At 43.8% G+C, this 27,981-nt stretch overlaps 1 protein-coding gene across 1 annotated transcript in view; it reads left to right on the forward strand.

Annotated features, from left to right (window-relative positions):
* Positions 1-27,981, forward strand: part of LOC120060188 (arf-GAP with SH3 domain, ANK repeat and PH domain-containing protein 2-like) — a 102,768-nt gene that overhangs the window by 29,742 nt on the left and 45,045 nt on the right. The window contains exons 3-4 of the mRNA XM_039009323.1: positions 21,294-21,439; positions 25,539-25,613. Coding sequence (XP_038865251.1) covers positions 21,294-21,439; positions 25,539-25,613 — 221 coding nt within the window. The remainder of the gene's footprint in view (positions 1-21,293; positions 21,440-25,538; positions 25,614-27,981) is intronic.

Here is a 27,981-nt window from a genome sequence, read left to right on the forward strand (position 1 = left end):
GACATGCCACCAGAGGTCCTTTCACAGTCCCCAAATCCAGAACAGACTATGAGAGGCGCACAGTACTACATAGAGCCATGACTACATGGAAGTCTATTCCACATCAGGTAATTGATGCAAGCAGTAGAATCAGATTTAGAAAATAGATAGAAATAAACCTTATAGAACAGCGGGGACTGTGAAGCAACACAAACATAGACACATGCTTGTTACTTTTATTTCTTATTTATATATTTTTTAACTGCGTTGTTGGTTAGGGGCTTGTAAGTAAGCATTTCACTGTAAGGTGTGTGTGTGTGTGTGTGTGTGGCAAGAATATTTTTGTGTGTAATAAACATACATTAATATATTATATTTATATGAAATGAAAAATGTATGTGTCACTTGGCAGATTTCATTGTTATTTTGTAATTTAACCAAATTTTTATGTGAAGAACCTACAAGTTCTTTACAGCTTATACAGCTTATAGAACAGCGGGGACTGGGAAGACACACACACACACACACAGGTACAGACACACGCACACACGCTAGCACACACACTCTACACACGATCATTGTAATATTGTTATATGGTGGCAATATGCATTTTGTATTGTAGATATGTAGTGGTGTAATAATGTTGTACTGTTTTATCCACAAGTTTCCTGGGGAGGTTACTGGGGAAATTATTATGAGTGTCACTTCCGGCGGGAAGTAGCGAAGTACTGAGTTTGGCCCGGCGGTGTTTTTCCTAGCCAACTGGGATAAGCAATAATCAGATATTCACTTGCTAGATGTTGAAATGTTACGGAGCCGGGGACAACATGCGCTGTTCGTGGTTGTACATACAACCAGACAAACTTAATGATTGTCTTAAATTGGAGGGCTTCGACCATAAACATAAAACTAAATCAGAATGTTCCTGTCAGAGATGGTACAGTTTCCATCGCCTCCCAAATGACGACGAAGCGTAAAGAAATTGGCTCAAAAACGTAAACTTAAAAAAGCTCCCAAAAGTTGTATGTTTGCTCGTTTCACTTTGTTGATAAGACACCAACGCAGGATAACCCACACCCAACACTCTTTCTGGGTTATGAGAGGCCACCAGAGAAGAGACGCAGCCTCAGCAGGAGGGTTGACAGACTTGTCACAAGAACAGGAATGTCGACTAGTTTTGATATTGCGTGTGTGTCTTCAGTTTTTGTTACTAGAATTTGACTACGATAGCTTCTAGTCAGGGTCTGAAATTAATCTCTTTAATTTCTGCCAGACACTTTTTTTTTTAAATCTGCCACTTATGAAATCTATGTTAAACGCTTTATAATTGTAAACACTGAGTCAGTGGGAAGCTACCTCACATTAGAAATATGGTACATATTGTGGAACCTTAATCCATGATTATTCTTAGGTTATTATTTTATTTATATTATTATAAATTATCTGCCATGGTGGCATGTGACCTGAAATGTTTACCTGCCACAGCCAACATTTACCCTGTATTTGGCAGGTGTTAATTTCATTCCCTGTTCTAGCTAATATATACAGAATATTTATTTTGAAAATATTAAACCTAAACCTTGCAGTAGAGAATAATCTGATAAATGCTATAAGGCACAGGGAGTTTAAAATGTTTTTAAAAGTGCCCCTAATTAGTGTATTTGCTTTTCTCGACCCTTATCAAATAAGCTCATGAACTAATCATCTATATTCATATTCAACTAATCATCACCTGCAGATGAGCCTGGTGTGGTGAAGGTTTCTGAGGAACCAGGTCCTATTTCAAAGACCTTCCATGATGCCCAAACACAGTGGTCAGACCCAGCAATGGAGGACCACAACTACTCCAAAGGACCTATCATCACATGTGATGATAACTGCACCAGCCCCTGAGAGGTCACTGTCTGATGCAGATGTTACATTGAAAGATGATGCAGACTGTCTGCTGTACACAGGGATTCCACTACTAGAATTCAACACTCTTGTGTCTTGCTTACAAGGTTTTGCCCCCACATCATCAACGGTGCCGGTTGTAGACCGAATTCTGTTGACACTATTGAAACTTAGACAGAACTTTGTTATAGCTGATTTAGCAAGACGCTTCAAAAGGTCACCCGGTCAGGTCAGTAAAACATTGAAATTCTGGATAGATGTCATTGCTGAGCACACCAAGGATCTCATTCCATGGCTGCCTCGTGAGATGATAAAGGCTACTAGTTTTTCCGATTTTTTTTCCCAAACACAACTTGTTATTGATTGCACAGAAAGTGTTTTGCAGAAGGCTAAATATCTGGACTCAGGAACTGAATCTTACAGTCACTGCTATGCCAGTAATACTGTAAAATATCTAGTAGCAACTGCGCCATCAGGAATGGTTATGTTCATTTCCGAGGCTTATGGTGGGAAATGTAGCGATAGGTTCATAACACAGGACTCAGGGTTTCTCGACCATTTGCGTGCTGGAGATGAGGTGATGGGGGGCCGTGGCTTCACAATTAGGGACTTGCTAGAGGAACGTAATGTACGCATGGTCTTATCAGCATTTACACGCAAGCAATGCCAGTTGACAAATGAGCAGGTCACTCGCACACGACGCATTGCTAATGTCCGTATTCATGTGGAACGAGCAATAAGGCATCTTAAGGTAGAGGTCGACCGATTAATCGGAATGGTCGAATAATTAGGGCCAATTTCAAGTTTTCATAATAATCGGAAATCGGTATTTTTGGACACCGATTTTTATTTATTATTATTATTATTATTATTCTTTTTTACATCTTTACTTAACTAGGCAAGTCCGTTAAGAACACATTCTTATTTTCAATGACGGCCTAGGAACGGTGGGTTAACTGCCTTGTTCAGGGGCAGAACGACAGATTTTTACCTTGTCAGCTTGGGGATTCAATCTTGCAACCTTACGGTTAACTAGTCCAACGCTCTAACCACCTGCTTTACATTGCACTTCACGAGGAGCCTGCCTGTTATGCGAATGCAGTAAGAAGCCAAGGTAAGTTGCTAGCTAGCATTAAACTTTATCTTATAAAAAACAATCAATCAATCAATCATAATCACTAGTTAACTACACATGGTTGATGATATTACTAGTTTATCTAGCGCGTCCTGCGTTGCATATAATCGATGCGGTGCTCATTCGCGAAAAAGGACTGTCGTTGCTCCAACGTGTACCTAACCATAAACATCAATGCCTTTCTTAAAATCAATACACAAGTATATATTTTTAAACCTGCATATTTAGTTGATATTGCCTGCTAACATGAATTTGTGTCACTTCTCTTGCGTTCTGTGCAACAGAGTCAAGGTATATGCAGCAGTTTGGGCCACCTGGCTCGTTGCGAACTGTGTGAAGACTATTTCTTCCTAACAAAGACAGCCAACTTCGCCAAACGGGGGATGATTTAACAAAAGCGCATTTGCGGAAAAAGCGCAATCGCTGTACGACTGTACCTAACCATAAACATAAATGCCTTTCTTAAAATCAATACACAGAAGTATATATTTTTAAACCTGCATATTTAGCTGAAAGAAATCCAGGTTAGCAGGCAATATTAACCAGGTGAAATTGTGTCACTTCTCTTGCGTTCATTGCACGCAGAGTCAGTGTATATGCAACAGTTTGGGCCGCCTGGCTCGTTGTGAACTAATTTGCCAGAATTTTACGTAATTATGACATAACATTGAAGGTTGTACAATGTAACAGCAATATTTAGACTTAGGGATGCCACCCGTTAGATAAAATATGGAACGGTTCCGTATTTCACTGAAAGAATAAACGTTTTGTTTTCGAAATGATAGTTTCCGGATTCGACCATATTAATGACCAACGGCTCGTATTTCTGTGTGTTATTATGTTATAATTAAGTCTATGATTTGATAGAGCAGTCTGACTGAGCGATGGTAGGCAGCAGCAGGCTCGTACGCATTCATTCAAACAGCCCTTTCGTGCATTTTGCCAGCAGCTCTTCGCAATGCTTCAATCATTGAGCTGTTTATAACTTCAAGCCTATCAACTCCCGGGATTAGGCTGGTGTAACCGATGTGAAATGGCTAGCTAGTTAGCGGGGTGCGCGCTAATAGCGTTTCAATTGGTGACGTCACTCGCTCTGAGACTTGGAGTAGTTGTTCCCCTTGCTCTGCAAAGGCCGCGGCTTTTGTGGATCGATGGGTAACGATGCTTCGAGGGTGGCTGTTGTTGATGTGTTCCTGGTTCGAGCCCAGGTAAGGGCTCGAATGTTCTGAGCAAGGAACTTAAACATTAGCTTTTTTTTACATGGCACATATTGCACTTTTACTTTCTTCTCCAACACTTTGTTTTTGCATTATTTAAATCAAATTGAACATGTTTCATTATTTATTTGAGGCTAAATTGATTTTATTGATGTATTATATTAAGGTAAAAGAAAAGTGTTCATTCAGTATTGTTGTAATTGTCATTATTACAAATAAATGTCGGCCGATTTAATCGGTATCGGCTTTTTTTTGGTCCTCCAATAATCGGTATCGCCGTTAAAATCATAATCGGTCGGCCTCTAACTTAAGGTGTACAAGATTCTCTCACAAATTGTGCCTATTAGTTTGTTCCCTAAAATTGACAACATACTTAACATCTGTGCAGCTCTTGTAAATCTGAGAGGAGAGCTTATTTCTATCAAATAGAAACAATGTCTAACATAATCAACATGTCTAACAACATGCACTGATCATTTATGTATTCCAAAAATGTACATCACTTTATTCATATTAATGAACTGCAAAACATTGTCAGCATTTGTAACATTCTTTTATATTCCAACTGTTAGCTGTATTTGTTTTAAATCATTGTTTTGTCATTGTTTTGTCAGCTCACACAACTGCCTGTACCAACATGCCTATTTTAACTGGTTCTGTCCTATGAAAAATATACTGGTGAGAGATCATTACACTGTGTTTGTGTAGGTATATCTCTTAATGAATTGATTATCTAATATATTACTATCTTATGTTATTATTTAATATATATATATTTATTAAAACTTATGAAGTAAGTGTATGCTCAAACTAATTGAATTGTGTTTGCCCAGCATATTTAATCTTCTGCTCACCCCCATTTACTTAACGAGCTCCAGGTACTTTGGGCAGAGATGGATCTTCTTTTCAGCCAAATCATCAGCCAACCGAGGTAGCTTGTGTAAAAAGTAGAACTTCTGCAGCTGTTGCATCTGTGTAGTCTTTATCAAATGGAATGTCCACTTCTATGTGCTCACTTGGTGTCCAGACAACCAGCTTGCAGCTCTGTAGGCCCAGGCACATCATAGTCACTTGTGTCTGAAAGAAGGAATAAGAAAGCACATTGCCACAAAATTCTGAATACAATGTTCAATACTTGTAATAATAATCTATTTTCTTGAATACATTTTTACCCATCTGAAGGTAGTATCCATCTTTTCCATTGGGGTGAATTAGGTACTGTCCATCATCCAAGCTTTTGATGTCACCATTTGGCTGACTCAGAAATTCTGTCAGAGACATGGAACTCTTGAAGGGGCACTTGATCTCAAGGAGCTGTGTTGCATCAAGGATCCCATCTGGGCTGGCTCCCAACCAAGGATGGTCAGGGTGCACCATCAGGCCTCTGTTCTGCACAACATGCCCTCTGCTCTCCAGGAGTGTGATGACATTGACTTCATTTTCTTTGCCATGCTTTGTTGCTGTATTCAAATCAAATTTTATTGGTCACATACACATGGTTAGCAGATGTTAATGCGAGTGTAGCAAAATGCTTGTACTTCTAGTTCCGACCGTGCAGTATTATCTAACAGTAATCTAACAATTTCACAACAACTACCTTATACACACAAGTGTAAAGGAATGATGTGTAAGAATATGTACATAAATATATGGATGAGCGGTGGCCGAACGGCATAGGCAAGATGCAGTAGATGGTATAGAGTACAGTATATACATATGAGATGAGTAATGTAGGGTATGTAAACATTATATAAAGTGACATTGTTTAAGTGACTAGTGATACATTTATTACATCCAATTATTAAAGTGGCTAGAGATTGAGTCGGTATGTCGGCAGATGCCACTCAATGTTAGTGGTGGCTGTTTAACATTCTGATGGCCTTGAGATAGAAGCTGTTTTTCAGTCTCTCGGTCCCAGCTTTGATGCACCTGTACTGACCTCGCCTTTTGGATGATAGCGGGGTGAACAGGCAGTGGCTCTGGTGGTTGTTGTCCTTGATGATCTTTTTGGCCTTGTTGTGACATCGGGTGCTGTAGGTGTCCTGGAGGGCAGGTAGTTTGCCCCCGGTGATGCGTTGTGCAGACCTCACTACCCTCTGGAGAGCCTTACGGTTGTGGGCGGAGCAGTTGCCGTACCAGGCAAAGGTGATACAGCCTGACAGGATGCTCTTGATTGTGCATCTGTAAAAGTTTGAGTGTTTTTGGTGACAAGCTTCTTCAGCCTCCAGAGGTTGAAGAGGCGCTATTGCGCCTTCTTCACCATGCTGTCTGTGTGGGTGGACCCATTCAGTTTGTCCGTGATGTGTACCCCGAAGGAACTTTCCACCTTCTCCACTACTGTCCCATCGATGTGGATGGGGGGTGCTCCCTCTGCTGTTTCCTGAAGTCCACGATCATCTCCTTTGTTTTGTTGACTTTGAGTGTGAGGTAATTTTCCTGACACCACACTCTGAGGGCCCTCACCTCCTCCCTGTAGGCTGTCTCGTCGTTGTTGGTAATCAAGCCTACCACTGTAGTGTCGTCTGCAAACTTGATGATTGAGTTGGAAGCGTGCATGGCCACGCAGTCGTGGGTGAACAGGGAGTACAGGAGAGGGCTGAGAACACACCCTTGTGGGGCCCCAGTGTTGATGATCAGCGGGTTGGAGATGTTGTTTCCTTCCCTCACCACCTGGGGGCGGCCCGTCAGGAAGTCCAGGACCCAGTTGCACAGGGCGGGGTTGAGACCCAGGGTCTCGAGCTTAATGACGAGTTTGGAGGGTACTATGGTGTTAAATGCTAAACGATGAACAGCATTCTTAGGTATTCCTCTTGTCCAGATGGGTTAGGGCGGTGTGCAGTGTGGTTGCGATTGCGTCGTCTGTGGACCTATTGGGGTGGTAAGCAAATTGGAGTGGGTCTAGGGTGTCAGGTAGGGTGGAGGTGTTATGATCCTTGACTAGTCTCTCAAAGCACTTCATGATGACGGTTGCCAGTGAAGGTTGGGTACAAATGCTCATTTACACATTTTTGGGATCTGTGGTGTTTCGTTTGTGGACTCATTTCTCTGTTCTGGCTGTTAGACACAGTTTCCTAGCATCATACCGTAGCTGTGAAGCACTTTGGATCTTGGTTTCTTCCATTAATATAGCTGCTTGTACGGGGGATCATTTGATGTAGGCCTCATAAAACATTGTGCACTTCCTACAGGTTAGTGTTGTGCTGTGTTCAGTGTGTTCGTGTGGGCTGAATCATGTTGGCTTGGGCCTGCCTTGCTGCTGCTGTCTACATCTGCTCTGTAACTTGAGTGGGGCCATTACCAAGGAGTTGATGTGGCTTGTGAACTCTGCATGGTTCCTAAAAAGTCGGGGGAGGTTGTGGAATCGTCCTGTGACGACGTTGATGGGCCTGGAATATGTGTGGTGGGGTCTGTGGTGTTTAAAAGGAATGTTTTGCCTTCCTCAGCCCTACATTCTTCCTCACACCTGAGTTCCACTCTTCCTTTGCACATCAGTGCATGCCATTCCTGTTTCGCCTTGCCTGACTGCACTCTCAACCTACATTGAAGAAAATATTTTTAGTTCATATCTAACCCAGTGTTTCCCAAACCTCTCCTGGAGTACCCGTTCTCCTGCACATTCATGTCATTTTTGGTCGTTACTTTACTGACCTTCCACAGAATTGCTGCAGCATGACTACAAGAGCATCCTGGCACTGCAATACATGAGCAACCCACTGTCTGTATGACACCTGTCGTTGATGCTAGTACCCACGCCTTGTGATGAGATGCGTGCAGGCTCTGACTCGGCACTGTCTGCTTTTAGGTAGACAAGGTCGTCTCCAACATGCTTCAATAACACCCGAACGACTTTGTGACTGTGTAGGTATTGGTACGCCTCCAAACTTTTTAAGTTGCTCATCGCCTTACCATCACAAGCTACAGATTCAACAAAGTAAGTAAATATGCTACCGTACGTGATACGAGGCCACTTCTTCACGTCATCTTCCCAACCATCAATTACGGAGTGTAAATGTCGGCTGATATTACCCTTTTTGATCTCCGTCAGGTTGTGTTCCCACATCATTTTTTGTTTGGCAAGCTCTTTATGAATGAATGAATGAATGAATGGTTGAAGAAACCTTTTGTTTACTTCGACCCGGAAATAACGCCCATAATTCGCACAAGGCATCATGGTACACGGGAAACTCGTGGATTTGTGATGGAAGTGCTTTAATGTGATGGACCCCTAACACATGGGGTTCCCTAATAAATACAAATACACATCTGTTCCCCAAACACTAGAGTGTGGATGAGAGAACAGGAATGCTGACTGTCAATGCTGGTCACTAGGCTGAATATGCTAGGGTTCCCACTGAGGAATCAATCCATGTGTACTGGAGGAGGGCCACTGGTGGACTGGCTTTGGGTGTGGGTGGGTGGGCCTGGAGCTCATCAGCATGTGTACTCTGGCTGGCTGTGACTGTGGGGTGTTTCCAGCGCTTTGTGTTTGGGCTGTATGACAGGGTCCTGCTGAGAGTGTACGGATGGTTTCTCTCTCTGTGCTGAGCTGGGATCTTTTCTGGGGGGGGGGGGTTCACTGCTACCTCTGTTCAAGGGTGTCTACCCCAGACCGTCGAGAAACGGCTGTGCAAGGCACACCCATTGTGTGAGTGCTTGTGAGGGTGTGAGTGGCTCTGGGAGTTTTTTTTTTTAGCCTACCAAACAAAAACCTGCGTTTTGTACTGAAGACCGGATTTGAATTTTGGTGGTTGGTTACTAGGCAACATCTGCATAATTTGCTGTGGTATCACCATCCGTTAAAGGATTTTCATAATGGATAGAATTCATGGTGTTGACTGAATCTTCTCGAAAACAAGTGGCTTAAATTCTTTAAAACCACATTTAGCTTTGAATCACTTTCGGTAAGAGGCTTTTTGGACTTCTTAATAGTTACAATCTTAAATGTTTCTTGGACAACAGAAACCCCAGGGGTTCCATCCATATTCCTATGGGTAATTATCTTTATTGGAGTACAGTAAACGCACGATAGATTAGTTTCCTCCTTGCTTCTGAAATTTAATATTTGCTGACAAAGTTAGAGATACAAATTGCATGTAAATTTGCTGGCTTTGCTCAGTACTGTATCAGGAAAATGTAAACACGGCTAGCGCTTGAATTGTTGCTTGTGCCCACTATTCCCCTCAGGTGCTACATTAGAAGCTCCTCAGAGGAGGAAGGGGAGGACCATCCTCCTCAGTGAATTTAATAAAAACATTAAAGTTCTGATAAATATATTCACGTCACCAAATAATTGATAAAAACACACTGTTTTGCAATGAAAGTCTACAGTATCCTCAACAGCACCGGGGGTAGCACCATGGTGTAGCCGGAGGACAGATAGTTTCCGTCCTCCTCTGAGTAAATTTACTTCAATACAAAAACTAGGAGTCTCGTGGTTCTCACCCCCTTCCGTAGACTTACACAGTAATTATGACAACTTCCGGAGGACGTCCTCCAACCTATCAGAGCTCTTGCAGCATGAACTGACATGTTGTCCACCCAATCAAAGGATCAGAGAATGAATGTAGAACTTAAAGTATAAGCTACAGCTAGCTAGCACTGCAGTGCATAACATGTGGTGAGTAGTTGACTCAAAGAGAGAGAAAGACAATAGTCAAACAGTTTTGAACAAATTCATTTCTTCCAAAATGAAGGAGAAGCATTTCAAATTTCACTTACTTAGCTAGCAAATGCAGCGAGCTAGTTTAGCCTACTCAAACACCCTGCTCAAACAGAGGGGTGCCATGTTAGCTAGCTGGCTATGACTATCCAACACAACACTGGAACTCTTCCATGTCAAGGTAAGCTTTTGGTTTTACAAATGTATTTCCACCAGTGCCCGGTGTAGGGGCTAAACTGCTTACTGACTCTAAACTGTAACGCTATTGCATGATTGTAGCGGGTTTACTAAGGCGTTAGTTCTATTAGCTATGTTGGCTATGACTTTACTTTAGCTAATATGGTGAGAACTATGTAGGCTGTGTATAGTGGTTATGATATGGTTTGTCTTGGAAAGGTTTTTTCACCTGGTCACATACAGCTAATGTGTTGTGCTTCGAAGTCAACAAGCGAAGGGAAAAGGAGGAGAGCACATAGATGCGAGAAGGAATACAATGTGAATGCTATGAAAGTGAATTGAGTTTCCACGTTATCAGGGGTTTATTCATTCTGTCGATTCTGTTAAAACGTTTCTTAAAAGTAAGCACATGGAACGAAACAGGGATAAACATACCTGAATTTGTCCAATAGAACAAATTAGTTTGCAACCGTTGGACTAATGATTACACCCTAGATCAGCTAGATGCAGGCAAGTGTGCAAGGTGGTATTGAATGTGTCACTGTCTGTCCATGTGTCACTGTATGTCACCTCAAATTTTTCTCAACCTGTGTGCACCTACTTTGTAAACTTGAATTCATAGGCTAGGTTGTAGCAACCTCATGATGAGTATATGGAAAATTTTAGTATAATGTAGTAGCCTAAACCTATCACTGTTATCCAATATGCTATAATTTAAGATAAGGCCATGCTCATGAAACAAATAACTAGTCCTCCCTCATGTAAACGGCGCCAACCGCCACTGATTGGCTACCATTCCCCCTTTGAGAAACCTAGTAAATCTGCATAGACGTTCAGTCCAGTAATAATCAGTGCATTACAGGAAGGTTTGGATTTGAAAGGCGTCGGAGGCCAGACGGGCCCGGTCGGCAGTAAATCTGAGGCCCGGTGAGGTGAGCGAGAAATCTCTCCTGAAGGCTTTAGTCTGTGACCCTCCCAGATGCACCTCTACTACTGGGTCACCTCAGAAAATAAATACTGTCAAGACATCAGTACCAAGGTTTATTACACATCTGTCAGCTCTGCTCTGCTGTCAGACGTGTTACAGCTATATTGGATATATTCAGTAAGTCTGGACTTACTGGCTGTACAGTCTTTCAAGTAGTCTTGTTAATTAATTAGATACAAGTGTCAAGAATGCTGTAGAATCATCTTAAGTATTTGTACTGCTCTGGTCATTGATATGAAGAGGGAATTAAAATGTTCTGAAGTCGTCACTCACGTTAGATTTCAATCCGTCCTTGACATTCCACTACCACTGTTCTTTCACGTTGTGGTTTGTCACTCAATCTTCTCATCTTGAGTCACCTTTTCTGATCTGTAGACAAAGCCATCTTTACTTGATCTATTTTGAACACCACTCACACTGCCTGATGAGCAGCACCTAATGCTGATATTTACCCCAAATTGACAAAACCATCAGTGGACAAAGCAAATCTAGACACCCAGAACTAAATCTAGGACAAAACGACCATTAACATCTTTGAGTTGTACCTCCCTCTCGTATTCATTAATCTACACAGGCCCTTTCTGAATGTACCCTCAGTCAGAACACAGGATGATTACATAAGAGTAGAACACTTGGTGACCTTCCAGTCTTCCTGAGAATGAATGTTGTGAATTAAGACGCTTTTTCCTTAGTTGAGCTGTGGGATCTTGGATTTTCTGGCCCTTCTTTATAGCAGAGACTTTGTCTGTGCCAATATAAACAGTGAAAGCTTGTTGCCGGATTGTTAGAATTAGTGGTAAAGTTGATTCCAATGCTAGCTAGCAGCATATTTAACGCTTGTGTCAGGCTCTGGATAAAACAACAGGTAACCTTAGGTATATATCCTAACCTTGACCTTTTAAGAAAAATGTAAGAAATGTCAACAACTCAACATTGTTGTCAGTGAGATTGTGTGTTAGAATGGTCCAGTCAGGAGGTCTAAGCGACATTGTGTCTGTTCTGCTTGGTATTATAATGTGGGCTGGAGGCACTGAACTGAACAGTGGCATTCCTTCTGCTGCCAGAGCCCAGCCCAGACTTCCCTTGATGTGGTCAAATCGCTGCATTATTCAGCACAACCTACACATCTCTCCCAGGCTCCCTATCCTACCCACGATCTCAATAAGTTGCCTGGACCTCGCTCTCCTGTGGTGAAATATTCATCCCTGACAGTTTGTCTCGCTCTCTCTTTGCTCTGTATCTTTTTAATCTGTGTTGCTGCTCACCCTCCATAGCTTTGACAGATACGACCTTCACATGCCCAGGATTGTAGTGTTATTCCATACACAAACATCATGTCTCAAAGACTCCTGCTACAAACTCCTGCAGTTTGTACATTGTATTAACCATCAACCTGACAAGTTCCTTCAGCAACACTGACAAGCTATTTTATCTCTCCCTCCCTCCTTTCTCATAAGGAAGTAAAAAGGCAAGCTTTTGAGAAAATGAGAAGCTAGCTATGTTGTCGAATGGACAAGCATTGTTTCTTCAGAAAGAAGCATCTCATATATTCTGACCTGTTACAGTTGATCTTGGCAACCTCTTTTGCATGTCATTAACAGTCAGTCAGTTAGTCAGTCGTAGTGACCATAGAGCAGAGAAGATGATAAAAGCCAAATCAGAACTTACCTCCTTCACCAGGAATGTAGCGCCATCCTCCTGGAGGACAGGGGCCCAGCGGAGAGCCCGGTCTGACTGACAGAACTGGAGCAGAGCTTACCCTCGCTACGCCACAGTGCTCCCTGGTGTCACTTATCAGTCTGCCTATCACTGGGCCTGCAGAGCTGTCACCCTATCAGGGTTGGGCTCAATTCGAATTGAAGACAGTCAATTCAGGAAGTGTTTTTAATTTAAAATTCGGGCATTTTAAAACTTTTGAAATAAATAGCTGCTACTTTTCAGTATTGAGAAGTCATGCCATTTTTTTCGATTATTGAATTGTAATTTTACTTCCTGAATTGACTGCCTTCAATTCAAATTGAACCCAACCCTGCACCCAATTACTGGTCTAATGGCCCACAGGCTGAGATAAGAAATGCATGCTTTATTAATCCCCAGTTTGATCTGGATGGTTTATATTCAGACACAGTTGTTGGTCTAGCTGATGGTGTTTGCTGTATGCACCGCTGTGCCTCTGGGTAGATCAGATCAGTTTTTCTGGCTAAACCTTGTCACGATGAGCCCATAGGCAGCCATCATACCCATGATAATGAGTACACAGCTACTGAGTACATGCATGCATGCACATGTTGTAAAGTGTTTTTTAAAATTTTATTTCACCTTTATTTAACCAGGTAGGCAAGTTGAGAACAAGTTCTCATTTACAATTGCGACCTTGCCAAGATAAAGCAAAGCAGTTCGACACATACAACAACACAGAGTTACACATGGAGTAAAGCAAACATACAGTCAATAATACAGTAGAAAAATAAGTCTATATACAATGTGCGCAAATGAGGTGAGATAAGGGAGGTAAAGGTAAAAAAAAGGCCATGGTAGCGAAGTAAATACAATATAGCAAGTTAAACACTGGAATGGTAGATTTGCAGTGGAAGAATGTGCAAAGTAGAAATAGAAATAATGGGGTGCAAAGGAGCTAAATAAATACAGTAGGGGAAGAGGTAGTTGTTTGGGCTAAATTATAGATGGGCTATGTACAGGTGCAGTAATCTGTGAGCTGCTCTGACAGCTGGTGCTTAAAGCTAGTGAGGGAGATGAGTGTTTCCAGTTTCAGAGATTTTTGTAGTTTGTTCCAGTCATTGGCAGCAGAGAACTGGAAGGAGAAGTGGCCAAAGGAGGAATTGGCTTTGGGGGTGACCAGAGATATATACCTGCTGGAGCGCGTGCTACAGGTGGGTGCTGCTATGGTGACCAGCGAGCTGAGATAAGGGGGGACTTTACCTAGCAGGGTCTTGTAGATGACCTGGAGCCAGTGGGTTTGGCGACGAGTATGAAGCGAGGGCCAGCCAACGAGAGCGTACAGGTCGCGGTGGTGGGTAGTATATGGGGCTTTGGTGACAACAGATGGCACTGTGATAGACTGCATCCAATTTATTGAGTAGGGTATTGGAGGCTATTTTGTAAATGACATCGCCGAAGTCGAGGATCGGTAGGATGGTCAGTTTTACGAGGCTATGTTTGGCAGCATGAGTGAATGATGCTTTGTTGCGAAATAGGAAGCCAATTCTAGATTTAACTTTGGATTGGAGATGTTTGATGTGAGTCTGGAAGGAGAGTTTACAGTCTAACCAGACACCTAGGTATTTGTAGTTGTCCACATATTCTAAGTCAGAACCGTCCAGAGTAGTGATGCTGGACGGGCGGGCAGGTGCAGGCAGCGATCCGTTGAAGAGCATGCATTTAGTTTTACTTGTATTTAAGAGCAGTTGGAGGCCACGGAAGGAGAGTTGTACGGCATTGAAGCTCGTCTGGAGGGTTGTTAACACAGTGTCCAAAGAAGGGCCAGAAGTATACAGAATGGTGTCGTCTGCGTAGAGGTGGATCAGAGACTCACCAGCAGCAAGAGCGACATCATTGATGTATACAGAGAAGAGAGTCGGCCCAAGAATTGAACCCTGTGGCACCCCCATAGAAACTGCCAGAGGCCCGGACAACAGGGCCTCGGATTTGACACACTGAACTCTATCAGAGAAGTAGTTGGTGAACCAGGCGAGTCAATCATTTGAGAAATCAAGGCTATCGAGTCTGCCGATGAGGATGTGGTGATTGACAGAGTTGAAAGCCTTGGCCAGGTCGATGAATACGGCTGCACAGTATCGTTTCTTATCGATGGCGGTTAAGATATCGTTTAGGACCTTGAGCGTGGCTGAGGTGCACCCATGACCAGCTCTGAAACCAGATTGCATAGCGGAGAATGTGCGGTGGGATTCGAAATGGTCGGTAATCTGTTTGTTGACGTGGCTTTCGAAGACCTTAGAAAGGCAGGGTATGATAGATATAAGTCTGTAGCAGTTTGGGTCAAGAGTGTCCCCCCCTTTGAAGAGGGTTTTCGAGTTAAAGGATAGCTGATCACCGCCAACCGTGGTTAGCTGAATACGAACGTTAGCTAACTTCTGGCTAGCTTCTGTTGTGGATGATGAATATACCATACATTGTACACACTGGAAGCACACACTCGCATAGACAGACATGAAGTCATTGTCATTCCCCTTGCAGTCTCACTTTTTTCCATCTCAATCCACACACACACAGCATGCATTTTACTCCTGTCTCACTGAGGTCTCCCTTAATGACAATCCATCTCTCTCCAATGGTTTGTCCTCTGGGTAAACCTTAACAGCCTTGTCTGCGGCGGCCATATCGTTAAAAGGATGTTAAGTCCAGCAGTATTTATTCAGCCTCCATGGAGAATGGCATGTGAAACCTCCAGCAAAGTAAGCTTGTGATTAACCGTGTGTGTGTGTGCGAGGACAGACACCCCCACCACCCTCTGCTGTTAGATAATCCACAGAAGGTGCCTTGGTGTGTCTGCTGCTGTTGTTGCAGAGTTACAGTATGTGTGTGTTGATTGTCAAAGAGCTATCTATGGGTGAATGTGTCACTCCACCTCTCCTCCCTCCTTTTCAAGATTCCCGTTAAACACTGGGCCACCATTTCCTGAGGGCCAGCCTCAGACAGGAACCCAAGTCATTCCATCCATCCACAACAACAGAACACAACCCTCCATGTCATGCTATCACTGACTATCCCTGACTGAGACAGAAAGAGACGAGACAGTGTGGGAATGCACTGGAGGGTGGCATGTATTGTTCACAGTAACTCACTCTCACACACAGACACACACTGCTCACAGTATCTCACTCACAGTACACTGAGGTGTCTAACTGCCGGGGTTGGTTTACAGTAAATAGGAGACTAGCCTTGGGGTCTTCACCGGGGCCGTGTGTGCTCTGTGTCAGGTTTGGGGTCTTCACCGGGGCCGTGTGTGTTCTGTGTCAGGTTTGGGGTCTTCACCGGGGCCGTGTGTGTTCTGTGTCAGGGTTGGGGTCTTCACGGGGGCCGTGTGTGTTCTGTGTCAGGGTTAGGGTCTTCACTGGGGCCGTGCGTGTTCTGTGTCTGGGTTGGATAGTCAAGGCACAGAGAGATGCCCTGAGCTCATGTGCCACTTCAAAACAAAAGCCCTGCTAGGGCCCGCTGGCGACACACAGGCCAGGGCGACCCACAACAAAGCAGCTGTGTTTGATGTCTTAACGGTGTGCGTGTGTTTGAACATTTGTTTTTGGCAGAGTTGCGCAAGGACAGCCTAAACAGCAACCCAAAAAGAATTAAACTGTAGGTTCCCTTCAGGTAACTTGACTAGAGCACTGTGGTTTCGCTAAAAGAAATGTTGTCTTAGGTGAAAAAAGGTTGAGAAAGAAGCCTTAAGAGATAAAGGACTTCCAACTCACCTGTTAAATCCTGCCTGACCTCGGAGGACTCCTGTTACATCTATGCCTGAGCTCAGAGGACTCCTGTTAAATCCGTGCCTGAGCACGGACGACTCCGGTTAAATCCGTGCCTGAGCACGGACGACTCCGGTTAAATCCGTGCCTGAGCACGGACGACTCCGGTTAAATCCGTGCCTGAGCACGGACGACTCCGGTTAAATCCGTGCCTGAGCACGGACGACTCCGGTTAAATCCGTGCCTGAGCACGGACGACTCCGGTTAAATCCGTGCCTGAGCACGGACGACTCCGGTTAAATCCGTGCCTGAGCACGGACGACTCCGGTTAAATCCGTGCCTGAGCACGGACGACTCCGGTTAAATCCGTGCCTGAGCACGGACGACTCCGGTTAAATCCGTGCCTGAGCACGGACGACTCCGGTTAAATCCGGAGTTAAGTTCCGCTGAGTCATTCTCCTGAGGTAGAATCCATCCTCACATTCCTCTACTGTCTCTCTCTGTGTGTGTCCATCTATTTGTCACCCTGTATGAGTAGCCTCTGCCACAGGTGGTGATTGGTTGGTGGGCGGAATCTCCCTGATCTAACATGACAAGGTGGTCGGTCCCCTGACCATTGACACAGAGTGGGCTGAGAGATGGAAGGGGAATGGTGTGCTAATGGGCCACCAGACTCTGTTCACAGTAAAACACACACTCACAATCTCTAACACACACACACACACATACATACACACTCCCTGTTCTCTAGGGAAAGACTCCAGGGTTGTCATGGCAATGCTCCCTGCACCCAACCAGTGCCTCAAATCCCTCTTCACCTCAATTAGCAGCTGACATCTGTCAGGCCTGCTTTATGGACTCCCCTTTCGTAGCTTGAAGTGACGGTGTTGCTGCGTTTGATTTAGGTGAATTTCCTGTTCCTATAGGGTACACACTCGCACACATGGGTGGCCTTTCTCTCTTAGGTTTGACTCTCCTTTATAAAAAGGTTTTATTTCTGGTTAACAATGTACCTTACTGTGATGTTTTCAAATAAAATGGTAAAAAAGAAACCAAAATATCATCTTAGCAAAGAGAGATTTCTCAAGCAATAATTTTTGCTAGGACTGTCTGAGTGGTCTCCATCCCACCAAACAGCTCTTACACATTATTTTTATATTTTACCTTTATTTAACTAAGCAAGTCCGTTTAAGAACAAATTCTTATTTACAATGACGACCTACCCCATCCAAACCCTAACGCGGACGACGCTGGGCCAATTGTGCGCCGCCCTATGGGACTCCCAATCACGGCCGGTTGTGATACAGCCTGGAATCGAACCAGGGTCTGTTTTAGTGCGCCACACGGGAGCACTAAAAGGGCATTATCATTATTATCACAATTTTCTCAGTATTATTCCAACCTCATCGTGTGGAAATATATATAAAACACAGGAAATCACATTTTTAATAAAATACAACACCTACTATATATGTATTAGCTTTAGCCTTAGTTTTAGAATCAACCTACATTTAACTGCCATTTTTGTCTTTTAGCAGCTCTTAATCATAGCATTCAGGAAATGTAGCCTGTAACACTCCCACAGTCTAATGAATGGTAACGTTCATGAGTAATTCCTCTTTAACCTCTGTACGAGAGAGTTTGTTACTCTGTCTGCCAAGTGTAACCACAGTTCCCTGGTCATCCCCTCCCCCTGCCACATGGCCACAGCTCTGGAGGCATTCCAGTGTGACAACACTTCTCTAACTCTCTCTCTTCCTGTCCTATTGTGTTCTTCAATCCCAAAGACAATTTCAGAGAGCAGGGGAAACATTGGAGAGGGGAGATAGGGGGAATCGGAGTGGATGGAATTCCACACACTGCTCTGTGCACTAACCAAGGCCGCTATTTATTATTCTAAATAAATGTTATTGGTCACATGCTTCGTAAGCAACAGGTGTAAAGGAAGAGGGAAATTCTTACTGACGGTCACTTCCCAACAAAGCAGAGAGAAAGAAAATGGTGAAATAATAGAAAAGTAATAACACTTATTAATAAATATACAGTGAGTAACGATAACGTGGCTGTATAGACAGGGTACCAGTACTGAGTGCGAGGTAATTGAGGTAGATACACTACATGACCAAATATATGTGGACACCTGCTCATCGAACATCTCATTCCAAAATCATGGGCATTAATATGGAGTTGGTCCTCCCCCTTTGCTGCTATAACAGCCTCCATTCTTCTGGGAAGGCTTTCCACTACTTGATGGAATATTGCTGTGGGGACTTGGCTGTGTGCTTGATTTATATACCTGTTAGCAACGGGTGTGGCTGAAATAGCCAAATCCACTAATTTCAAAGGGTGTCCTCATATTTTTGTGTGGAAAGTGTGTACAAAACATTAGGAACACCTTCCTAATATTGTGTTTCACCCCCTTTTGGACTTAGAACAGCCTCAATTCTTCAGGGCATGGACTACAATGTGTCGAAAGCGTTCCACAGGGATGCTGGCCCATATTGACTTAAATGCTTCCCACAGATGTGTCAAGATGGCTGGATGTCTTTCGGGTGGCGAACCATTCTTGATACACACGGGAAACTGTTGAGCATGAAACCCAGCAGCGTTGCAGTTCTTGACATACTCAAACCGGTGTGCCTGACATCTACTTTCCATACCCCGTTCAAAGGGACTTAAATCTTTTATTTTGCCCATTCACCCTCTGAATGGCACACACACACACCATGTCTCAAGGCTTAAAAATCCATCTTTAACCTGTCTCCTCCCCTTCATCTACACTGATTGAAGTAGATTTAACAGGTGACATCAATAAAGGATCAGAGCTTTCACCTGGATTCACCTGGTCAGTCTATGACATGGAAAGAGCACGTGTTCTTAATGTTGTGTAGAGCCAGTGTAGAACTAGGAATAAAGTGACTAGGCAACAGGATAGATAATAACCAGTAGCAGCAGTGTTTGTGATGAGTCAAAAAAGTTAGTAGAAAAGGGTCAGTGAAGATAGTCCAGGTAGCTATGTGGTTGACTTTTTAACAGTATTATGGCTTGGGGGCCTCCCGAGTGGCGCAGTGGTCTAAGACACTGCATCACAGTGCTAGCTGTGCCACTAGAGATCCTGGGTTCGAGTCCAGGATCTGTCACAGCCAGCCGTGTCCGGGAGATTCTTGGGGCGGAGCACAATTGGCCCAGCGTCGTCCGGGTTAGGGGAGGGTTTGACCGGCAGGGATGTCCTTACATTGGTGCGGTTGGCTTCCGGGTTAAGTGGGCATTGTGTCAAGAAGCAGTGCGGCTTGGTTGGGTTGTGTTTCGGAGGACCCACGGCTCTCGACCTTCGCCTCTCCCGAGTCCGTACGGGAGTTGCAGCGATGAGACAAGACTGTAACTACCAATTGGATAGCACGAAATTGGGGAGAAAAATGGGTAAAAAAATGCAATAATTTTTGATCGTGTGTAGAGTGTGTGTGCTAGCCTGTGTGCGTGTGTCTGTACCTGTGTGTGTCTCTTCCCAGTCCCCGTTGTTCTATAAGCTGTATTTATATCTGTTTTGTGAATCTGATTCTACAGGCCCCTACTCCACTACCACATATCTACAACACAAAATCCATGTGTATGTGTGTGTATAGTGCGTATTTTAGGGCCTTCCTCTAACACCGCCTGGTGTAGAGGTCCTGGATGGCAGCTAGATCAGCCCCAGTGATGTACTGGGCAGTATGCACTACCCTATAATGCCTTGCGGTCAGATGCCAAGCAGTTGCCATACCAAGCAGTGATGCAGCCAGTCAAGATGCTCTCAATAGTGTAGCTGTACAACTTTTGACGATCTGAGGGCCCATGCGAAATATACCATCTCCTGAGGCGGAATCTTTTGACGCTCGACCCATTTCACTACAGCCCGTCTATGTAAATGGGGGCGTGCTCGGCTCTCCGTTTCCTGTAGTCCACGACCAGCGCCTTTATCTTGCTGACGTTGAGAGGAGAGGTTGTTGTTGTTCTGGCACCACACTGCCAGGTCTCATCATCGGTGATCAGGCCTACCACAGTCTTGTCGTCAGCAAACTTAATGATGGTGTGGGGGTCGTGCACGGCCACGCAGTTGTGAGTGAAAAGGGAGTACAGGAGGGGACTAAGCACACACCCCTGAGGGACCCCCGTGTTGAGGGTCAGCGTGGCTGATGTGTTGCCTACCCTTCCCACCTCAGAGCGGCCTGTCTGGATGTCCAGGATCCAGTTGCAGAGGGAGGTGTGCAGTCCCAGGGTCCTCAGCTTAGTGATGAACTTTGAGGGCACTATGGTGTTGAACGCTGAGCTGTGGTCAATGAATAGCATTCTCACGTAGGTGTTCCTTTTGTCCATGTGGGAAAGGGCAGTGTGGAGTGCAATAAAGATTGCGTGATCTGTTGGGGCGGTATGCGAATTGGGGTGAGATTTGATTTTTGCCATGTAAAGATCAGAAAGTTAGTGTGTGTGTGTGTGTCTTCTTCTGCTGAGAACACTGTGTGTAAGTACATACCTGAATAACATGCTGGCAGAGTGATTTGTTAAATGGCACATTGGAATGGTGCTGCCACTCTGCATAGTGTGCTAGAGAGCGATACACTTGTTTGTTCTACTACTCACACTCACTCTGAGATGTCTCCTCAGTGCCTTGTAAAGTTTATGGCTGAATTAACTACAGGAGAGGGAGAGGGAGTCCTTGTCTGTACATTTTACCTTTCCATTCATTTCTTCTTTCCATTTTCCTTAGTCCCCTCTATCACCTTGTCCTCTGTAGTCATCCTTTGTTCTTTTCTCTCCTGTGTGTCAGCCCATGTGGAGAATGAGGAGCAGTACACCCAGGCCCTCGAGAAGTTTGGGGAGAACTGTGTCTACAGGGACGACCCCGACCTGGGCTCTGCCTTCCTGAAGTTCTCTGTCTTCACCAAGGAGCTCACCGCCCTCTTCAAAAACCTGGTGAGAATGAAGACTGAGATTTTGTTCTGTTATGCACCTTAAAATCTAATTTTATTTGTCACATGCACCAAATACAACAGGTGTAGTCGACCTTACAGTGAAATGCTTACCTTCAAACTAAGTATTTGTTCTGACTGATGATAAGACTACTATCTTGAGGAATTTGGGATTAAATAAGTGTAGGTTTCTTCCTTAGGGAGTTTTTCCTAGCCACCATGCTTCTACACCTGCATTGCATGCTGTTTGGGGTTTTAGGCTGGGTTTCTGTACAGCACTTTGTGACATCAGCTGACGTAAGAAGGGCTTTATAAATACATTTGATTGTGGAGGCAGCCGGGAATCAAAGCCAGGAGATTAGCCATTCCATCCTGACTCCAACATGGCAATCTATTTCCTACCTGGCAAGCCATGTGGTCAGTTCTTGAGACAAAACAGATTAAATCAACAGTGAATTAGCTCTGTGTAATTTGACGTTGTTCCTGTTGTGAGGCAAAATCCTCTAGAATGGTTGTCAGGTGTTTCTAATAAAGCTTTAGGGTTGTTTGAATTTGTATTGGAGTCAAAGCAGGATCTGAGTAAATTGGATACAGCAGATATTTGGTCTCCAAGTAGCACTTTGGAAGCTGTGATGGAAAACTGATCTATCCCATTCCAGATTACATTCTGACCCCAGGGGATAAACAGTTAGAGCAGGATGATTGTCTTTGAGGCCATCATGTAGGAATTCCACAGACACACATACGCAGTGTTTCCCCTATATTAATTTAGTTGCGGTGGCCTGCCGCTGCTAAATTGTTCCCACCGCTGCTAAAAATATGTAATTTGTTTTATATATATATATATATATATATATATATATATATATATATATATATATATATATATATATACTACCATTCAAAAGTTTGGGGTCACTTAGAAATGTCCTTGTTTTTGAAAGAAAAGCAAAAAAAAATTGTCCGTTAAAATAACATCAAATTGATCAGAAATACAGTGTAGACATTGTTAATGTTGTAAATGACTATTGTAGCTGGAAATGGCAGATTTTTTATGGAATATCTACATAGGCCTACAGAGGCCCCTTATCAGCAGCCATCATTCCTGTGTTCCAATGGCACGTTGTGTTAGCTAATCCAAGTTTATCATTTTAAAAGGCAAATTAATGAAACATGTTCATTTTGGTTTAAATAATGCAAAAACAAAGTGTTGGAGAAGAAAGTAAAAGTGCAATATGTGCCATGTAAAAAAAGCAAACGTTTAAGTTCCTTGCTCAGAACATGAGAACATATGAAAGCTGGTGGTTCCTTTTAACATGAGTCTTCAATATTCCCAGGTTAGAAGTTTTAGGTTGTAGTTATTATAGGATTTATAGGACTATTTCTCTCGATACCATTTGTATTTCATATACCTTTGACTATTGGATGTGCTTATAGGCACTTTAGTATTGCCATTGTAACAGTATAGCTTTCGTCCCTCTCCTCACCGCTACCTGGGCTCGAACCAGGAACACATCGACAACAGCCACCCTCGAAGCATCGTTACCCATGCAGAGCAAGGGGAACAACTACTCCAAGTCTCAGAGCGAGTGACGTTTGAAACGCTATTAGCGTGCGCCCCGCTAACTAGCTAGCCATTTCACATCGGTTACACCAGCTTAATCTCGGGAGTTGATAGGCTTGAAGTCATAAACAGCTCAATGCTTGAAGCACAGCAAAGAGCTGCTGGCAAAATGCACAAAAGTGCTGTTTGAATGAATGCTTACGAGCCTGCTGCTGCCTACCATCGCTCAGTCAGACTGCTCTATCAAATCATAGACTTAATTATAACATAATAAACACACAGAAATACGAGCCGTTGGTCATTAATATGGTCGAATCCGGAAACTATCATTTCGAAAACAAAACGTTTATTCTTTCAGTGAAATACGGAACCGTTCCGTATTTTATCTAACGGGTGGCATCCCTAAGTCTAAATATTGCTGTTACATTGTACAACCTTCAATGTTATGTCATAATTACGTAAAATTCTGGCAAATTAGTTCACAACGAGCCAGGCGGCCCAAACTGTTGCATATACACTGACTCTGCGTGCAATGAACGCAAGAGAAGTGACACAATTTCACCTGGTTAATATTGCCTGCTAACCTGGATTTCTTTTAGCTAATTATGCAGGTTTAAAAATATATACTTCTGTGTATTGATTTTAAGAAAGGCATTTATGTTTATGGTTAGGTACACGTTGGAGCATCGACAGTCCTTTTTCACGAATGCGCTTTTGTTAAATCATCCCCCGTTTGGCGAAGTTGTTGTTAGGAAGAAATAGTCTTCACACAGTTCGCAACGAGCCAGGCGGCCCAAACTGCTGCATATACCCTGACTCTGTTGCACAGAACGCAAGAGAAGTGACACAATTTCCCTAGTTAAAAGAAATTCATGTTAGCAGGCAATATTAACTAAATATGCAGGTTTAAAAATATATACTTGTGTATTGATTTTAAGAAAGGCATTGATGTTTATGGTTAGGTACACGTTGGAGCAACGACAGTCCTTTTTCGCGAATGCGCACCGCATCGATTATATGCAACGCAGGACACGCTAGATAAACTAGTAATATCATCAACCATGTGTAGTTAACTAGTGATTATGATTGATTGATTTGATTGTTTTTTATAAGATTAAGTTTAATGCTAGCTAGCAACTTACCTTGGCTTCTTACTGCATTCGCGTAACAGGCAGGCTCCTCGTGAAGTGCAATGTAAGGCAGGTGGTTAGAGCGTTGGACTAGTTAACCGTAAGGTTGCAAGATTGAATCCCCGAGCTGACAAGGTAAAAATCTGTCGTTCTGCCCCTGAACAAGGCAGTTAACCCACCATTCCTAGGCCGTCATTGAAAATAAGAATGTGTTCTTAACTGACTTGCCTAGTTAAATAAAGGTGTAAAAAAAAGTTGCGGCCAAATCAGTGTCCAAAAATACCGATTTCGATTGTTATGAAAACTTGAAATCGGCCGATTAATCGGTCGACCTCTAATTCAAAGTTATTGAAATTTTCCGCATTGACTGACCTTCATGTCTTAAAGTAATGATGGACTGTTTCTCTTTGCTTATTTGCCATAATATGGACTTGGTCTTTTACCAAATAAGGCTATCTTCTGTATACCACCCTTACCTTGTCAGAACCCAACTGATTGGCTGAAACGCATTAAGAAGGAAAGATATTCCACAAATGAACTTTTAACAAACTTTTAACAAATCTGTTTCCTAGCCACCGTGCTTCTACACCTGCATTGCTTGCTGTTTGGGGTTTTAGGCTGGGTTTCTGTACAGCACTTTGATATATCAGCTGATGTAAGAAGGGCTATATAAATACATTTGATTTGAATTTGATTTGTTAATTGAAATGCATTCCAGGTGACTACGTCATGAAGCTGGTTGAGAGAATGTTAAGAGTGTGCAAATCTGTCAAGGCAAAGGGTGGCTATTTTGAAGAATCTCAAATATAAAATATATTTTGATTTGTTTAAAACTTTTTGGTTTACTACTTGATTCCATATGTGTTATTTCATAGTTTTGATGTCCTCACAATTATTCTACAATGTAGAAAATAGTAAAAATAAAGAAAAACCCTTGAATGAGTAGGTAGGTGTGTCCACACCTTTGACTGATACTCTATGTATGTGTGTGTAAATATATATATCGATAGATAGATATATACACATTTCTGCTGAGATGCGCTTTTAAATGGATAGTTGTTGTCTCAATGACTGGAAGCCTATGGGAACAGCTGGCATGTAATTGAGCTAATGCTAGTAGCAGTGCACCCCCCCACCACACCCTTGCCAAAACACTGCATATCCCTTTAATTCCACAGTAGATGTCAGCTTTAGAGGAAATTCAACACACCGTTGTACCGTATACAGAGGTAATGTCTTTACAAAAGGACATTGAAAACAGACCGACACACACATACACAAACAGAAAACACACAACCAGCTAAGGTGAGGACATTTAAACAGCACGCAACAGCTCTGGTTATCTCTATTCACCCATGCTTGTGTTAAACCCTCTCTGACCTAAGCTTCTCTCCACTGTGTCCATTCAGTTCCAGAACATGAACAACATCATCACCTTCCCTCTGGACAGCCTGCTGAAAGGAGACCTGAAAGGAGTCAAAGGGGTGAGGAACACTATCCTCCATGTCTTTCTGTTGGACACTCACACTATCCTCCATGTCTTTCTGTTGGACACTCACACTATCCTCCGTGTCTTTCTGTTGGACACTCACACTATCCTCTGTGTCTTTCTGTTGGACACTCACACTATCCTCCGTGTCTTTCTGTTGGACACTCACACTATCCTCCGTGTCTTTCTGTTGGACACTCACACTATCCTCCGTGTCTTTCTGTTGGACACTCACACTATCCGCCGTGTCTTTCTGTTGGACACTCACACTATCCGCCGTGTCTGTCTGTTGGACACTCACACTATCCTCCGTGTCTTTCGTTGGACACTCACATTATCCTCAGTGTCTTTCTGTTGGACACTCACACTATCCTCCATGTCTTTCTGTTGGACACTCACACTATCCTCCGTGTCTTTCTGTTGGACACTCACACTATCCTCTGTGTCTTTCTGTTGGACACTCACACTATCCTCCGTGTCTTTCGTTGGACACTCACATTATCCTCAGTGTCTTTCTGTTGGACACACACTATCCGCCGTGTCTTTCTGTTGGATACTCACACTATCCGCCGTGTCTTTCTGTTGGACACTCACACTATCCTCCGTGTCTTTCTGTTGGACACTCACACTATCCTCCGTGTCTTTCTGTTGGACACTCACCCTATCCGCCGTGTCTTTCTGTTGGACACTCACACTATCCTCCATGTCTTTCTGTTGGACACTCACCCTATCCGCCGTGTCTTTCTGTTGGACACTCACCCTATCCGCCGTGTCTTTCTGTTGGACACTCACACTATCCTCCGTGTCTTTCTGTTGGACACGGACGCTATCCGCCGTGTCTTTCTGTTGGACACGGACACTATCCGCCGTGTCTTTCTGTTGGACACGGACACCCTCTTTAGGGATTTGTATGAAGGTAAAGGTTCTCCTATTACCCTGCTGGACTGTGGTAACTCACACAACTCTGTGTGTGTGATGGTAATTACTAGGTACTAGCAATGTTTTGTACCTGGTAGAGAACAGAGAAGCTGTATGAGATGAGTGTTTTCCTGCTGGTACAGTGTGACCTCAGACCCCATGATTTCCTGTGTGTGTGTTGGGGGTGGAAACTATAAACAGCGTACCACTCTTGCACTAGCCAACACATTAACTACACTCCATCACACATGTCAAGTCTGGGACCAGCACACTCATTCTACTAGCTCCAAGACAAACCAGTCAGCCAGCCAGCGTGTGATGGGGCAGACAGCATACTGCAGGAATGCAGTCAGAATCCTGTCTATATCAATGGGAGGCCGGCCCCAGACAGCCCAGCCCAGACACCCCTCCAGTCCTCCAGTCTACCAGGCCCAGCCTAGCCCAGACACCCCTCCAGTCTGCCAGGCCTCTAATCCCATCAGCACTCATTACTTTCTGCTCTGACCTCTGCACCACAACCACGTGGGTCATAAGTGCCACTGTCTGATGTGTACTAGCACTAATGACCCTCTATCTTTCTCTCTTTTTGTCTGTCTCGCTCTGTCTCCCTCTTTCATTCTCTCTCGCTCTCTTTCTCCTAGTCGCTAGCTAGCTACAGTAGTCCCTAGTTACCCCATGGCTTCTCATCACTCATATATTCTCCAAGGACTCTTGCTTTCTTGGAGGACACTCTTGTTTCTGTCCCTTGCCCTCTCCCTCTGTCTTTCTCTCTCTCCGTTGTAACTTTGGCATCGACAGGCTACATCAGACATGTGTACAGAGCCTCTCTTCACTGCCGAGAGTGAAGCGGTAGGCCTCTGAACTGTGAACACTGACAGAGAGGGAGAATGGTGCAGATCTGCTCACTACCCCACTGGTGACTCTCCTTACACTCTTGACATGGTGACTGGTGACTCTCCTTACACTCTTGACATGGTGACTGGTGACTCTCCTTACACTCTTGACATGGTGACTGGTGACTCTCCTTACACTCTTGACATGGTGACTGGTGACTCTCCTTACACTCTTGACATGGTGACTGGTGACTCTCCTTACACTCTTGACATGGTGACTGGTGACTCCTTACACTCTTGACATGGTGACTGGTGACTCTCCTTACACTCTTGACATGGTGACTGGTGACTCTCCTTACACTCTTGACATGGTGACTGGTGACTCTCCTTACACTCTTGACATGGTGACTGGTGACTCTCCTTACACTCTTGACATGGTGACTGGTGACTCTCCTTACACTCTTGACATGGTGACTGGTGACTCCTTACACTCTTGACATGGTGACTGGTGACTCCTTACACTCTTGACATGGTGACTGTTGACTCTCCTTACACTCTTGACATGGTGACTGGTGACTCTCCTTACACTCTTGACATGGTGACTGGGGACTC

The sequence above is a fragment of the Salvelinus namaycush genome, chromosome 15 (genome assembly GCF_016432855.1).
Source record: "Salvelinus namaycush isolate Seneca chromosome 15, SaNama_1.0, whole genome shotgun sequence".
NCBI classification, from domain to species: Eukaryota; Metazoa; Chordata; class Actinopteri; order Salmoniformes; family Salmonidae; genus Salvelinus; species Salvelinus namaycush.